This window comes from Rhineura floridana, chromosome 1, assembly GCF_030035675.1.
Source record: "Rhineura floridana isolate rRhiFlo1 chromosome 1, rRhiFlo1.hap2, whole genome shotgun sequence".
NCBI classification, from domain to species: domain Eukaryota; kingdom Metazoa; phylum Chordata; class Lepidosauria; order Squamata; family Rhineuridae; genus Rhineura; species Rhineura floridana.
The window spans coordinates 128,932,357-128,948,912 of NC_084480.1; the positions used below are offsets into that span (position 1 = coordinate 128,932,357).

The 16,556-nt window shown below is 39.3% G+C and overlaps 1 protein-coding gene across 1 annotated transcript; it reads left to right on the forward strand.

The window, feature by feature from the left end:
* The first annotated feature begins 5,735 nt into the window (after positions 1–5,735).
* On the forward strand, positions 5,736–13,474 carry LOC133387285 (ribonuclease P protein subunit p14-like). The gene is made up of 6 exons (XM_061631770.1): positions 5,736–5,877; positions 6,672–6,788; positions 6,909–6,993; positions 10,835–10,911; positions 11,514–11,592; positions 13,031–13,474. Exons 2-6 carry the CDS (start codon positions 6,688–6,690, stop codon positions 13,085–13,087), a joined length of 399 nt encoding a protein of 132 aa, XP_061487754.1. The 5' UTR covers positions 5,736–5,877; positions 6,672–6,687; the 3' UTR covers positions 13,088–13,474.
* Positions 13,475–16,556: the final 3,082 nt, after the last annotated feature.

Genomic DNA, 16,556 nt, shown 5'->3' on the forward strand with positions numbered 1-16,556 from the left:
CTTTCAGCCAAAATCATTGTAAAAATTTTATAGTCATTATTCAGTAGAGATATTGGCCGATAATTTTTTGTTTTAGTTAAATCTTGGTCCTCTTTAGGTATTAATGTTATATTAGCATTTTTCCAACTATCCGGTATCTTTCCCTCTTGCAAAATAGAATTCATTGTAGACTGTAAGGGTAGCAAGAGTTCTTCCTCCAAACATTTATAATACATTGCAGATAGCCCATCTGGTCCTGGCGCCTTTCCTAATTTAATTTTATTTATAGCTTCAGATATCTCTCTTGACGTAATAGGGCCATTAATAACTTGTCTCTGAAAATCTGTAATTTTCGGCAAATTCTGTTTAGATAAATACTCTTCTATTTTTTCAGATGGAATTTCTTGACACTTATACAATGTTGAGTAATATTGATGAAAAATCTTTTTGATTTTTACATTATCTGTCAGCGTCTCATCTCCTTCTTGTATCTTTAAAATAATATTTTTTTGACGTTCTTTTCTTAATTTATATGCTAACCATTTCCCAGGTTTATTTGCAAATTCAAAAGTCCTTTGTTTAGCAAAATTTAATTTCCTTTCAATTTCTCTAACTGTCAACATTGATACTTGCTTCTGTAACATTTTAATTTGATTTACAATAGAAACTTTAGCTGGATTCTTTTTCAATTCTTCCTCTTTTTGTTTTATTTCTTCCAAAATTAATTGCATTTTCTGTTGTTTCTTTTTTTTTAATTCAGAATTACATTTAATAAAGTATCCCCTCATAAATGCCTTACTAGTATCCCAAACAATATTTTCACTTGTTCCTTTATATAAATTATATTCAAAGAACTCCTTTAATTTCTTCTTACATTCTTGTACTACTTTATCATTCTGTAATAAAGATTCATTTAATCTCCATCTAAATCCAAGATTTTTTTTTTTTAAAGTTAATATCACAGGATTGTGGTCCGAAAAAGTTTTTGGTAATATATCCATTTTAAAAATATCCTTCGCTAAAATTTTTGACATCCAAATCATATCAATCCTCGAAAATGTTTTATGTCTTTCTGAAAAATAAGTAAATTCCTTTGCATTATCATTTATATATCTCCAGGTATCCACCAATTCTAAATGTTCCATGAGTTCAAAACAAATCTTCGGTAATTTACCTTGTGTCTCTTTGATATTTTTTTCAGAAAGCCTATCAATTTTTGGTGAGATTACCCCATTCCAGTCACCCATGACACACCAATGCTCATATGAAAACTCTGACAATTTTTCCATAAGTCCTGTATAAAACCTTGTTTTATCTTCATTGGGGGCATAAATACCCACTATCAAAATGTTTGTACCTTGTAAAGTAATTTCAACCCCCACAAATCTACCACTATCGTCCAATAATACCAATTTAGGAAGCAATTGTGGGTTAATATAGAGAACAACTCCATTTTTTTTTTTTGGTCCAGCTGAAATAAATTCTTCACCCAAATTTTTACAAATCAAATATTTGGAATCTTTCTTCTGAATATGAGTTTCTTGTAGACAAATTATATCCAATTTTAATTTTTTCAAATAATGAAACACTTTCTTTCTCTTCTGCGCCGTGTTGGCTCCATTTATATTCCAAGTTAGGTATTTGTAATCCATCATTAAGCGTGTATTTTAAAATTTGCCTGATGCTCCTTTTGATCCATCATCTTCCTTCCCCTCCTCTGCATATCCTTGTTGACTTTGTTTCCCAGGAACTATATCCATATCTTTGAGTTTATCTTCTTCCATATCTTTTGAAGCTTTTCTGTTGTCTGAATGTAAAAATCACTCCTTCTGGAACGTCCCACCTCTCATCCGTTTTTAAACTTTAAAAGTCCAAATTCAAGCCAGCTTTTTGTCGTAAAAAAAGTATATAAGTTGTTTATATTTTCTTTCTTCCTTAATTATATTTAAAAGAGAAAAAGTATGACTCACCCAGGTTTCTCAATTGCTGATTCATAAACAAATCCCTTTTATTGCAGTAATTTAAGCCGAATGATAAGGTTTAGGCAGAAGTGGGCTCGCTGGTTAAGAACGTTTTTTTTTGAGAGAAGAAAAAACGCTTCGCTTTATTCCAGTTCAGCTTGCGTGGAATTCCTGACTCCGTCTTCAGCCGATCGGCTTGCCTTCTTATCTCAGGAATTTCCTGATCAATTCCAGCCGCCGACAGCTCAACGAAGTCTTGTGGAAAATCTGATCGGTTCTCCTATACCTTGGAGAACATTTAAGCCAGTCCAAGATTCCTCTTGGCTGGCTTTTAACCTGAAAAAAGCTTCCTCTGAGGCAGAGCTCCCTCAGAGACAACCACCAGCCAGCACCACTTCCCGGAAGTGCAGTCAAAAAGTCTTCTGACTGGTTTTATAACTGAAAAAGCTTCCTCTGAGACGGGAGCTCGTCTCAAAGGCTGCACAGGCGGAGTGATTCCTCCTGGGAAGTCGCGATCACTGCATTTATGATGTGATTAAGAAATCTGAAAGACATGGAAATCATTCGTTCTTGGATTGATTCAGTTGACAATATTGGGATCATAGCTTCTATTTTATCCTGAAGATTGAACATATTTACATCATTTCCTTGAAGACTTAAGTTCCAATTATATCAGCTAAATATGCCAATGAAAAGTCATTGAAGTGATGTGAAAACTGAGGTTTTGATTCAAGCAGGAAAAACCTTACTTTATTTTGCAACTAAAATAGGCGAGTCAGAACCTTCCCTCGAGGAAAGCCAACGGATTTCTGTATGAGTAGTTGACAGCGATCACTGCCCATCTCACACAGAGCTGCAAAAATTCTTGAATTTAGAGGGCGGGCCTTAATAATAATAAATAATAAATTTAATTTTTGAGTCGCCTATCTGGCCGAAACCACTCTAGGCGACGTACAACATTAAATTTAACAATACATAATAATACAATACATAGTAAAATACGCAGTCAGCAATAACCATTTTAAAAAGCGGCAGTACAGGGCCATCAATAGACAATTTTAAAACAATATAAAGAAATTAGCCCACCCCGGGGACCCCAAAGGCCTGTCCAAAGAGCCATGTTTTTAAGGCTCGGCGAAATGTATCTAGGGAAGGGGCATGGCAAAGATTGAACGGGAGGGAGTTCCAGAGAGTGGGGGCCGCCACTGAGAATGCCCTCTCTCTAGTCCCCACCAACCTAGCTGTTTTCGTTGGTGGGACGGAGAGAAGGCCCTGTGTGGCTGATCTGGTCGGGCGGCTTAATTGGTGGTACTGGAGGTGCTCCTTCAGGTAGACTGGGCCGAGACCGTATAGGGATTTAAAGGTTAAGACCAACACCTTGAATTGGGCCCGGAAAACAACTGGAAGCCAATGTAGATGAAATAACACCGGCGTGATGTGATCACGGCGGCAGCTGTTTGTAACCAGGCGTGCTGCCGCATTCTGCACCAGTTGTAGTTTCCGGACCGTTTTCAAGGGTAACCCCACGTAGAGCGCATTGCAGTAGTCTAAACGAGAGGTAACCAGGGCATGTACCACCAGTGGGAGCTGATGAATAGGAAGGTAGGGTTTCAACCTCCGTATAAGGTGTAGTTGATACCAAGCTGCCCGGCTCACTGCCGAAATCTGAGCCTCCATGGACAGCTTGGAATCAAGAACAACCCCGAGGCTGCGGACCTGATTCTTCAGGGGCAATTTTACCCCATTAAAATTAAGAGTTTTCACGGAGTCATCTAAAACAGTCTTGAGCTCAGAGGGCATTTTCTTTGTTGCTAGTGATTCCCTGTGAATGCGGCAGTGAATAAATTTTACATGTGGTGACACAGCGTTTACATGACGGACAACACCACTATACCGGCCTGTCATAGCACAAGCCCCGTCACTACTAATTCCAACACATTTTGACCAGTCAATATTGCTCTCCTTTATAGAGTCATTCAAAATTCTAAAAATGGCATCTGAGGTTGCCCGTGTTTGCAATGATCTGCAAAAGAGAAGGCCCTCATTCATACTTCCACTGCATTCATATCTAACAAATGTCAGAACATTGGCTAGGTTTGAAATGTCTGTGGATTCAACAAGTTGAAGAGCGTAGAAGCGACTATTACGTATTTTTTAAATCAACTGTTCCTTGACGTTCTCAGCCATCTCCCCAATTCTGCATTGAACTGTATTATTTGACAATGAAACAGCACAACAGCATTCAATTCTTTGCAAGCCTTTTCCCAACATTGTACTCACTATTTTCTTTGCTGCTAGTAACATGACTTGTTCTCCAATTATATGTGGCTTTCCAGCCTTTGCTATCAGAAAAGCTGCTTGATAAGAGACTTCCACTGCATTTGAATTATCATACCTTGCCCCTGTATGCAGCAGCACTTTGGAACTTTTATTTTGATCTATGAGTTTCCTTTCAAAAATTCCACTGGTTTTCCTGCACAATTAGTGTTTGGTTTCTAAATGTCACCTAAGTTTGCTGCCTGTTTTCAGCCACCTATCCGTTGTTGAAGTTTGATCCCAGTGGAGTTAGATACTGAAATTAGATACTAAATGATCTTCATTAATATTTATGTGCCACTTTCTCAAGCTTGTTAAACAATTTTATGTGTGTATTTTAATTGTATTTTATGTATTTTAATTTACTTTTTTGTGTGTTTTTCACTGTGTACAATTTTATTATGTATGTGTGTGATTGTATAGGACAGAAAGGTGGCAAAGAAATTTTAAATAAATAAAATTAACATTTAGCAATTTATTACGTAGGTTTAACAATCCATTATATTTATCAGCATTTCTTCCTTTTATCTTGCACTTTATCCTTCAGTTCCTTCTTTATCTGCCTTGATTATTTATAGGCCAAAAAGTAAAAGAAAGTTAGTCAAGACCATTTTTGGACATGAGTCTTTTACCTCGGTACCTGTCTTTCCCCGTTTGTGACTTCTTGGCACTTTTGATTTCCAGTCGTACCTTTCCTGAGGTCATTCTATATTCACTGAGCTTTCTTACGTTTTCTAGTATGATTCAGTGCTTGCACACACAAAGACTTCACTGCCCTCTCCTCTCTCATTTCCTATCAGATCACTGGGACGAAGGGGAGAAGGAAAATATTGGTTGCAATCCTATACACGCTTGCCCAGAAGTAAACTCCACTGAAGACAATGCGAATTACTTCTGAATAAGCCCGGACAGGATTGCCCTGTAAGGCATTCTGTGCACATTTACTCTGGCTCTTCGGGAGTCGTAAGCCTTCCTTGGATTTAAGTGGGTTTTACTTTCCAGCAAGTGGCACGGAAGAGGAAAAAGCTCCTCGACTTATATTTGTTAGCCTGCCTCGGCAGCAAAACAAGAGCTGCTTCACTGCGCCAACCCCTTCTCTAGCATTCAGACTCCACGACAGTACAGCACCAGCACTCTACCGAACCAAAGGTTCCTACTTTATAAATAAATAAAACAGCCCAATTCCAACACCATTTGCGCAGCCGCATTGATCAAGTAGCAAAATGACGTATTGAAAACTGAGGCGCTGGAAGGAGGAAGGGATATCCCGCCTCCGAAGCAACAAGATTTGAGCCTGTTGGCCATCAGCACTCAAAGTCTCCCGCCCATTCTCCGCAAGACTCTCACCAATTCTGATCCCCGCCTTTTCTTCTCCTAATTTAGCATGTGTTTCTTTACGTCACTTCAAATGTTCCTATGCCGGCCAGCTGATTGGGCCGCTGATCTACACGGCAGCTGATATGATGCACTCTCTGCCATTGGCCAGAAAGGCGATGGGCGGTTCTATGATTGGCTGGTGTGGTTAGCAGAAGTTCTGTCCGGTTGTTTCCCTCTGTGTGCTTTGGGAGAGAGAGAGAAGGTTCGTGTGAGCATGTGGCGCCTGGTTTGTTGTAAAACACCTGTGAGTAGATCGCATGTCTTCATCTTGTGTGATTGTTTGCGGAGGGGCTTCAGTGGGCTCCATCAGGCACGTTTTAGGCTAAGAAGCTCTCTTGTCTGTCTTCTTCACCCCTTAGCCAGTTTCAAACGGCTGTGCTCTTCTACGTATGATGCATATTTTGCAAATGACTACAGTCATGACCTCACTTACCTGGGAGTAAGGCCCTTTTAATCCATTAGGGTTTGTTTTATTAATAGGGGAAGGGCTCGGTGCTATCTGCTTTGCACGCCGAAGGTCCCAGGTTCGATCCCCCGCATTTCTCTGGGTAACGTTGGGAGAGACCTCTCCTTGAAACTCTCGAGAGCTGCTGCCAGGCATTGTAGTCAGTACAGATCTAGATGGACCAGTGGTCTGACTCGGTAAAAGGCAGCTTCCTATGTCCCTGTCTTCCCACTTCTGGATAGTTATATTCCTGTTACATTGTATGTTATGTTGTAAGCTGTCCTGTGTTTTGCTCTGTAGGAACGGCTGGGTGTAAAAGCTCTGAAGTGAATAAATACATAAATGAGAAGAGTGGCCAGTTATAATCCTGGGGTGTAGTGCTCCAAAGGTTTTGCCTTCTTGTGCTTTGATAACTCTTACTCCACTGGCCAGGAAACTGAGGGAATGGAAATCTGATATTAAGCATCATAGTTATTATACTCTACTGTGTTTACTTTTAAATGACATTTAAATGACATTTGACCACACATGGAATTTGTGGTTTTGGGTGAAGGACTTAAAGCATATAATCAACTGGCTATTTTTCCTTTTAGAAGTCTGTTTGCTAAGATGATTGAATTTGGTGATGGCAATAAAGGCATCAAGCCTGCTTCCTATGAAAGGATAGTTCTCAAGAATGCTTCTGAGTACCACTATCTAAAGATTCACTTGTAAGTTCAAATTCCACTTTTTTTCTTTTGTCCCTCCATCACTGAAGGCTTTTGAGCAGCATATTGTTTTGTTCATAGATGGGATTTACTAATGAGACTTCTTACAAACATATATTTCAGGGAGCTTCAAGAAGCTGATGTTAGCCTAAATGCTGTAGAATTCAAACAACTTATTATCTCTGCTCTGAAACGGCTTCATGGTGAGGTACGTTGTTGCTGATTCATTGACTATTTGGTTATCTGAAGATGATTTATTTATTTATTTATTTAATTTAATTTATATACCGCCCTAAGCCCAAGGGCTCTCTGGGTGGTGCACATAACAATAAAACAATCAGAAAATATATAAATACAATAATATAATAGTACACATTAAAATGCCTGGGAATATAAAAAGGTTTTCACCTGGCGCCGAAAAGATAGCAGCGTCGGCGCCAGGCGCACCTCATCGAAGAGACCATTCCACAGTTCGGGGGCCACAACCGAAAAGGCCCTATTTCTAGTCACCACCCTCCGAGCTTCTCGATGAGATGGTACTCGGAGGAGGGCCTTAGATGTTGAGCGCAGTGTACGGGTAGTTTCATATTGGGAGAGGCGCTCCACCAGGTATTGCGGTCCCATGCCGTGTAAGGCTTTATAGGTCAAAACCAGCACTTTGAATTTAGCCCGGAAACAAATAGGAAGCCAGTGCAGACAAGCCAGAACAGGTGTTATATGAGCGGACCTTCTGGTCCGCGTCAACAATCTGGCCGCTGCATTCTGGACTAACTGTAGTTTCCGAACTGTCTTCAAGGGCAGCCCAACGTAGAGCGCATTGCAGTAGTCCAATCTAGAAGTTACCAGAGCATGAACGACTGAGGCGAGGTCGTCGCTGTCCATATAGGGACGTAGCTGGGCTACCAATCGAAGATGGTAGAAAGCATTCCGTGCCACTGAGGCTACCTGAGCCTCAAGAGACAGGGAAGGGTCGAAAAGAACTCCCAAGCTATGAACCTGTTCTTTCAAGGGGAGTGTAACCCTTGCTGTTGCTTCACTTTCTGACCTGTATGCTCAAGCAGTTGCTTACATGCTCAAGGAGTTAATCTGAATGCAGGACATTTAACGAGCCCCTGGTTTGGGTCCCCTGCCTAAGGAAATATTGCTTCTGCAGAAGTATAACTCTGTGTGCTGTTGGTCTTGGCCCTTTTAAAACTAGGAGAGAAAACATGTGGCAGCTTCTCCTGACTTTAAAGGATGAAATGGATTCCTGCATTGAGCCTTATAGGCCCCTTCCAACTCTACTATTCTATGATTCTATGAAATTTTGTAGCTATACTAAGAGAAGAGGATGAAGGGAAGGAGTGGTATAAAATGTCAATATATATTCAGCAAATTCAATTTGCAGTTTTATCTGGTCCATCCTCTTTATGATTCCTGTTCGCCATTCTCCATTTATATCCTGTTTGTTTGAACTCAGAGTAAAATGTGCTGAAAGAAGTACAAGTCTTTCTCTACTAAGTTTAATCTAAATACAGAACTCATAATGAAAATGCAGATCTCTCTTTCCATACTCGAGTGTGACCTTTAAAAGGGGGGATTTTTATTTATCTAATAGATGTTTATCATCATCTTGCCAGTGTGAAATGGTGGTTAGTGTGTTGGACTACGAGCTGGGAGACCAGGGTTTGAATCCCCACACAGCCATGAAGCTCACTGGATGGCCTTGGGCTAGTCGCTGCCTCTCAGTCTCAGAGGAAGGCAATGGTAAACCTACCTCTGAATACCGCTTACCATGAAAACCCTACTCATAGGGTCATCATAAATAGGGATTGATTTGAAGGCAGTCCATTTCCATTTTTAGGTTGTTCACCCTCCCAAGCGTATTTACAAAACAATTAGTAACACGTGAATATAAGATGACAAGTCGTTGTTATGTGTGAGAAAGTCAGAAACCTGTGGGAGAGAATCATTAAAATAATACAGAACATTATTTGATAAGAATATACCAATATGCCCCTTATAAATGCTGCTAGATTATGTTTAAAAAGATGTGGGCCCAGAGCCCAATTCAGTGGGAACTTCGTTAACTGCAGCCAAAACACTGACAGCTAAATGGTGCAATTGCATAATTCCTACTGAGCAAGAATGGCTTAATGGGGCATGGTACGGTTACCGTGATGTCAAAACCTCTCAAAATGGTATGAAGACAATCAAGAACAATTTGATAGGTTCTGGTACCCCTTTTCTAATTATATGAAACAGGAGTACACTTTAGAATTATTTGAAGCTTTCTCATTGTTGATACGGTAATAATTTATATGTGTTTTAATTGTAGAAAGTTCTGATTACTAGATATGGTGGAAGGTTATAAATTGATTGTGGATTCAAATTGTCAATATATGTTTATAGGTTTATAATAAAATGGAATGCAAACTATTAAAACAAAACAGCAAGCAACAATGTTCATATTAAAATAACAGCAGTAAATATAATCATTAAAACACAGCATCACAAAATCATTCAAAAGCAGAATAAAAATGTTAGGACTCTTCTAAAAATCCACAAAGTGGGGCCATGTCTATCCCTCTGAGGAGAGTGTTCCTCAGATGGTGGGCTACCACAGAGAAGACCCTGTCCTTATACTTGTTAACCTGACACAGAGGTGCATCTGAGAAAGGGCCTTCTCAGTGGTGGCCCCCCAAATTATGGAATGATTGAGGTGTGCCTGGCACCAACACTGTTATCTTTTCGGTACCAGGTCAAGACTTTCCTCTTCTCCCAGGCATTTTAGCATGTGTTTTTAAATTGTGTTTTTAAATTGTTCTTTGTGTTTTAAAATTTGTATATTTGTTTTTAATGTTTTTAATTGCTGTAAGCTGCCCAGAGAGCTCCGGCTATGGGGTGGTAAACAAATAAATAAACAAACGTCGCTGCACAAGCTTCGTTCAGGTGGTCCGTGGCATGCCCACATTAAATATCCATATGGATTTTAATTGTATTTTTATTGCTTCTTTTATATTCAATTCGATGTATTATAGTTTGAGTTATAATGAAAATGTACTGCCTTCAAGTCGATTCCGACTTATGGTGACCCTATGAATACGGTTTTCATGAGGCTGAGAGGCCCAAGGTCACCCAGTGAGCTTCATGGCTATGTGAGGATTTAACCCCTGGTCTCTCAGGTTGTAGTCCAACACCTTAACCACTACACCAGTTCTATGGAATGCAAATTGTAATGCAATAAAATACAATATAAAGGTAAAGGTGTCCCCGCACTTGTAGTGCGAGTCGTTTCCGACTCTTAGGGTGACGTCTTGCGACGTTTACTAGGCAGACCGTATATATGGGGTAGGATTGCCAGTTCCTTCCCCGGCCTTTCTTTACCCCCCAGCATATGCCGGGTACTCATTTTACTGACCACGGATGGATGGAAGGCTGAGTGGACCTCAACCCCTTTTACTGGAGATTCGACTTCCTCCTTCCATTGGAATCGAACTCCGGCCGTGAGCAGAGCTTCGGCTGCATTACCGCCGCTTACCACTCTGTGCCATGGAGGATCTGTAAAAATACAATATAAGTAATAATAAAAGAAGCAATAAAATACAATTAAAAATCATACAGCATCAAGCACAGCACAATTGCTACAACAGGGAGAAAAATCATGAAGTGGTCTGCCAAGACCATCAGCAATTTCACGAGTCTGTGGGACAAACTTTGGGGAAGACTGTCCTAGCTTTTGACACCTGAGATGTATATTTTTAGGACCCATCATATCTTTTATGATGTTTAAACTATTGTAACCCACACTGGGACCTCAGGGTGAAGGGCGGGTAATCAATTAATATTATTATTAACAACAACAACTAGCCCTCGCTGGTAGGCCAGGAAGCAGTTCCCCCAGTACCAATCTTAAGTCTCAGAAAGGTACACATCACTATAGGCAGCCCTTTAGGTATTCCAGTACCAAACACTTAGGGCTTTAAAAACAGCTAAACCTGCTAGGGGAATTTTTGTTTATGAGAGAACATAAAGCCGTTCATAGTAATAATGGCATGTCTCTTCTTTAGGTTGGTGCAGCTTTGCCTGTTGATATACTGACATATGAGGAAAAAACCTTGTCTGCAATACTTAGAGTAGCTAATGCGTAAGAAACTCTGAATATACGTTCTTGATAAGCATTGTTGGTAAAAGCAAGACTCTCTAAAAATGAAGGCAATTCTCTTTATGTTTAAGCGAGATGTCACAAGCTTGGTTGATATGTAGGATTGTTGCCACTTGGGTGTATGAGTGTCACCTAATAGTGGCTTAGGTGTATTGGCCTGTTGGTCTTTAAAGGTCAGGGCTGAGAAAAATACTTCAAACTTCAAGATGCCAGCATCAAATACTGGTATCAGGCCTACACAATGTTAACAAAAAATATTCAAGTTATCCGGCAAAATTCTGATTGGTGTCTGATAACCAGTTACCATTCCTGTGCAAGGTGGTCTCTGAAAGAATAAGAGACTGTTATATCAGCCAGCGTTGGCTCTGCATTCTGCTAAAAGAAGAAAAGTTTGCTCAGTTTGTTCTGGCCTACCAAAAGTATGTGCTGAAGAATTCCAACGATACAGACCTATGGATCATTGCGGCCATGAACGAGACTGCAGACTTAATATTTGTCCTCCTTTTATGCAGTATGAGTACTTGTTTTATTTTAGCATCTCTTGGTAGTTTTCACTAATGTACCTAGTTCTGTCATCTGAACAGTGGCCTGGTAAAGCTGTGGAGTGCTCTGACGCTGTTTGGTTCTTATCAGAACGGAAAGTGTGCATTTAGGGTGATGCAGGTAAGAGTTACGACACTATGCAACCAACCTAGTCCAGGTTATAAGGCCATCTAGTAGTGTAGTTGTATTTTGGGGATCTATTTGGAAGCAAGTCCCATTGAGTTCAGTGGGACTTACCCCCAGTTAAATGTAGAAAGGATTGTAGCCTAAAGATGTATATGTGATACCTGATCACTTCAGAGTTTGTTTAGTATTGGTTTGTAGTACCTGCATGGAAAATGTAATTTTTTTAAGTTTTATTTCCTCAATTTCCCCTGAGAAACCCAAAGCAGTATACAATAAATAGCTCAAATAAGGAATTTCTGATATTGATTGATATTTGAATATTATATGGTTGCTTTTTCAATAGTGAAATAGTTGCAATTCATTTTAAGTCTTACACTTCCTTCGATTTTCCTCTGTGGTTAATAGTCCTGGGTAGATAAAACATGGGTTTCTGGAAGGAGTATTTCAATCACTGGTTAATACTGATAGATCAGAATTCTGCTTCACACTTTTTGGCAAATTGCAGTTCACTCTCTTCATGATAAGTCAATCAGTTTAAGGCCTGTCTAATGCCATTGTTTGTTAGATACTTTGGGTTGTTGCCCTGGAACTTTTAGATGGTGGAAATCTATGTACTATACTGTTATCGATAAAGGACCAGTTCTTTTATATATGGGATTGTTTAGAAAAGTAGGGTCTTTTGTGTGTTCTGAGGTGCCTTTTTTCCCTTTGAGGATGCTTGTCTATGTTTACAATATCTTTGTTTTTATAATATAGTTATATTGTTAACAGCCTTGGGTGTCTAGTGCAGAAAAGTGGGATAGAAATGTAAACAATAAATGAATATAGAAACAATGCCAAACTTGCTTGGAGTCTAGTCACACCAAGAATATTCAATTCTGTACCTGTCAATTTGCTGTTATGTCATATTGTGGTTGCATTTTGTGAAAACAATCCACCCCTTTGTCCTTGGCTCTCTTCTGAATACAAATAATTTTGTAGGCTGTCACTAGCAACTGATTTAGCATGGAAGCTGCTTTTGGTTATAATGTCACTGCAGAGCAGAGTACGCTCTCCTTCCTGCTCTCCCATTTTCATTGAAATGCCCAGGTCAGCCACTTAACGCTCACCTCCTGGGCTTACATTTATTAAATTTGGTCCAAGGAGATGAATCAACTTTCATTTAGTTGGCATGTTGTTATTGTTACATGCCTCCAAGTCAACTACGACTTATGGCGACCCTATGAATCAGTGACCTCCAAGAGCATCTGTCATGAACCACCCTGTTCAGATCTTGTAAGTTCAGGTCTGTGGCTTCCTTTATAGAATCAATCCATCTCTTTTAGTAGGCATAGGTTGCTCAAATTTTACTTTGACATAAGGAATTGAGTTGGCTGGTAATTTTCCTATTCTTCTTTTGAAATTTATGTTCCATTGTGGTTTTTCCCCCTAGACCTCTCCATTTCTTCTTGCGTTAGCTGGGAACAGCAGAGAGCTGGTACTGGATTAAACACACACAGAAGAGCTTGTGAAAAGCCAGAGTTGTCTAAGACGCTAATAGTGTTGCCGAAATGCAGATTTTTATATGTGAGACTCCAGAGAAGATTCCTGACAAAGCCAAACATTACCATTCCACTCATTCAACCTTCTGTTCAGCATTTGCACATACAAATTGGAGACAAGGCTGCACTAACTAAGACGTTTACACAGATGGATGTTACCTTTTCTGAGTTAACAGGGGACATAAACCCATTGCATCTGGATGAAGAATATGCAAATAATAATAATAATAGAATTTTATTTAGCAGACGCCCATCTGTCCGACTGAACGGACACTCTGGGCGACGTACAATATAAAATACAATATAAAATACAATCTGCTCAAGAGATCAAGATTTGGGAAAACAGTTGTACACGGTGTTCTGATCAACGGACTTATTTCTGCTGTTTTGGGTACTAAAATGCCAGGGCATGGCTGTGTTTTTCTTTCTCAGGAAATTAGTTTTCCATCCCCATTATTTATGTGTTGGAGAAGAGGTCTTAGCTGCAGCAGAAGTGAAGAAACTGAAGAGATGTCTTGCTTATATTTCAGTGTCATGTACTGTTGTAGAAAGCGGTAAAACTGTTATGAAAGGCACTGTTAAAGTCATGTTGCCAGATGATCAGAAGTCTCAAATCTGATCCCATGGTACAATATATTGTTGCAGAGTTCATGAATAGCATTCATGGCATACATTTAATTACTTTTCAGGACAAAGATCTATGCTAGGTGATAGAAATGTTCATTAGTACATGGAGTACATCTTGTACTGTGTATTTTATCTCACTATTGCATAACATTTGTGAAATACTAAATCACCTAGTTATTTATTTATTTATTATTTATTATTATTTTTACCCCGCCCTTTTTCCAAAACTGGAACTCACGGCGGCTTCCAGATAAAAGTTATGTAAGTTAATTGGGAACTTGGGAAAAGTTCATTTAATCCTAACCTTTTGGCATTGGGCTCTGATTTAAGAAAGCATCTTTTTATCAGGCCACAAGCCTCAAACAGAATGTTAGCCTCAAATAGAACTGTTGGTGAGATGGAACACAAGCCTCAAATAGAAGTGAAAAGCAGAAGATAAAAAGTGCTTTTAAGTTTCTTATCCTTGGCTCTTATCCTGGCTAGGTCTTCTTCAATAAAAAGTATTAAACAGCAGTCACTCTGGGTTGGAGTAGTAGTCCCATTAGTTCTGCATTCTGACAACAGGCAGTTGCCAGCAGCAAGATGCCTCTGGGCGAGACTGATCTCATCAACCTATCCCCTCATATTAATCATTCTAGTAAATGGAAGTCTGCTGTGGCCAGACCTATCCTATATGCGTTCATCAAGTCTTTTCTCCCTCAAATTGTTTTTGGAAGTGGCTGTATTAATGAGTGCAATAGATTTATTATGTATTGTGTGAAACTGTACTTTTCTGTATCTTTTGTGAATTCTCCAGTAATAAGAATACTTGTTGATGAGAGTATGTATAATTTTTCCTATTCAATTTGCACACCTCTTGCTTTTTTTCAGTCTTTGTCTTTGCCTTATAAAGGTTTTTTTAAAAAACCTACCTTTGAACTCCCTGGGGTTTTGCACAGGATTTAAACTCTCAGTCTGTACATCTTTTTTTTAATTTGGTAGCAAAGACTGGTTCTTCGCAACTACATCAAATGAAGGGCCTTTTGGATGCCCCACAATAAACGCAGTGGCTAAGCTTATAGACAGTATTCAGCCAGCATATCTATCAATGCAAAATTACCGCTAGTGCTGTCCCCTGTGTGCTCCCTGCACCCTCCCCACATCTGATCCAGAGGGTTTGGGGTGTGGGACACTTAGAGATTTAGGAGGATGGGGGGGGGGAAGGTCCTGTTATGCTAGCAGTAATCCTTGCACTGACAGGACTCTGACGTAGTCCTGCATTGGACACAGCAAGGGGAAAGGAAACTCAGCATTAACTGGGCATGAAGCCTCTTGTAAGCAAACATGATAAAGCAATCTAGACAGGCTCATTCATAACACAGAGGTGCAAAACTTGCATAACCCATTTATGAAATAAAGTAGTTTCTTTTAGAGAATAAGTGGGTGAAAATTGAAAAGATTACCTAGGTGCTTTATTTAAAAGATTTATAAACTGCTTAAGTGGAAGGCTCTGCAGTATACAAATAAAATTGTAAACAAAACATTGCTAAAATATACAAAACAAGTAAAAAGAAATATGTAGAAAACCATCATTAAATCAGTAAAACTTCTAAAACAATTTTTTGTTCAAAAAAAGTTTTGTTTTTTTTACTAAGGTTATATGACTGGGTAGTTTTCAGCAGGTGTGTAAAATATACTGAGAACTTTGTTAAGGGCTTGACGTAGTACAAAGCAGGCTTAATGTTTCCATTTAAAAAAAATGGAAACCTTTTCACTAGGTTTAAGATTATTCTCTGGACACATGCTCCTAGGTTCTCCATATCCTGGAACACTCTATTTTTCTCCTGCACAGTCATCTTGCCAAAATCAAGTGTGTGTACAAGAGAGAGAGCTTAAGTTACCAGTTACATCTCTTCATTTGTCTAATCCCCTCCCTGCATGTTGGTAAAGAGCTCCAACATCCATGCCTCCTGTTCCCTGGACCCACAAGAGTTGGGCCAAGACATGAATTACATGCGCCAGAGCTGCTTGTTCAATCCTGCCTGTTCACAGTTTCAATGATAATGCTTGATAATTCCAGGAAGGATAGAATTTCTAAATTACACCATCCTGTAGTACTGTAATCAGTCCCTCCAAAATATTTATGCATGCTTAAAGTTGATTCAATATCTATTAACTAAACGGGATGAATTGAGGGAAGAGTTAGGCCTTGTTTCCAGCCCATATTAAGTATGGTAAACTAGTTTTTCTAACTCCCAAAATGGAATTTTGATGTTTTTAAACTGGCAGGTAGCAATATTAAGCTGGCCATTATTACATCACGTTCATTAAATGCTCTGCCATTATTTTCAACGTTTAAAATAATGTGTACTGTTACTAAGATGCATCTAATGCTTTGGGCTTTACTTATAAAGCTGGGTTATCCTGTAAAATCTTGCACAGAATCTTCTCCAGCGCAGCTGCAAGGAGGCTAGATAGAAGCTTTTGCTCCCATTTTTGCTAAACCACAGCTTGTTTGTTTGAACCAACAAGCAGTAGTTAATATTGTTTGTTTGAAACGAGACAACTTGAAACCATGTTTAAACAAAAATGGAAAGAAAAGCTTCCGAACACCTCTTTGCGATCATGCTGGAAGGGAAGAAGTCTGCCACCCATGTATAGCTCCTTTCCTCTAGTGGTGTGTTCTTTGAAGGGAAGATTGAGAGTGCCTGACTTAGGGAGGGAGAGAAGCTAGCCATGTATGTAATAAAAATCTAATGCTAGCTTTTAAAGAATATTATTATGAAAATTAAGTGTAATTATGGTGTATGT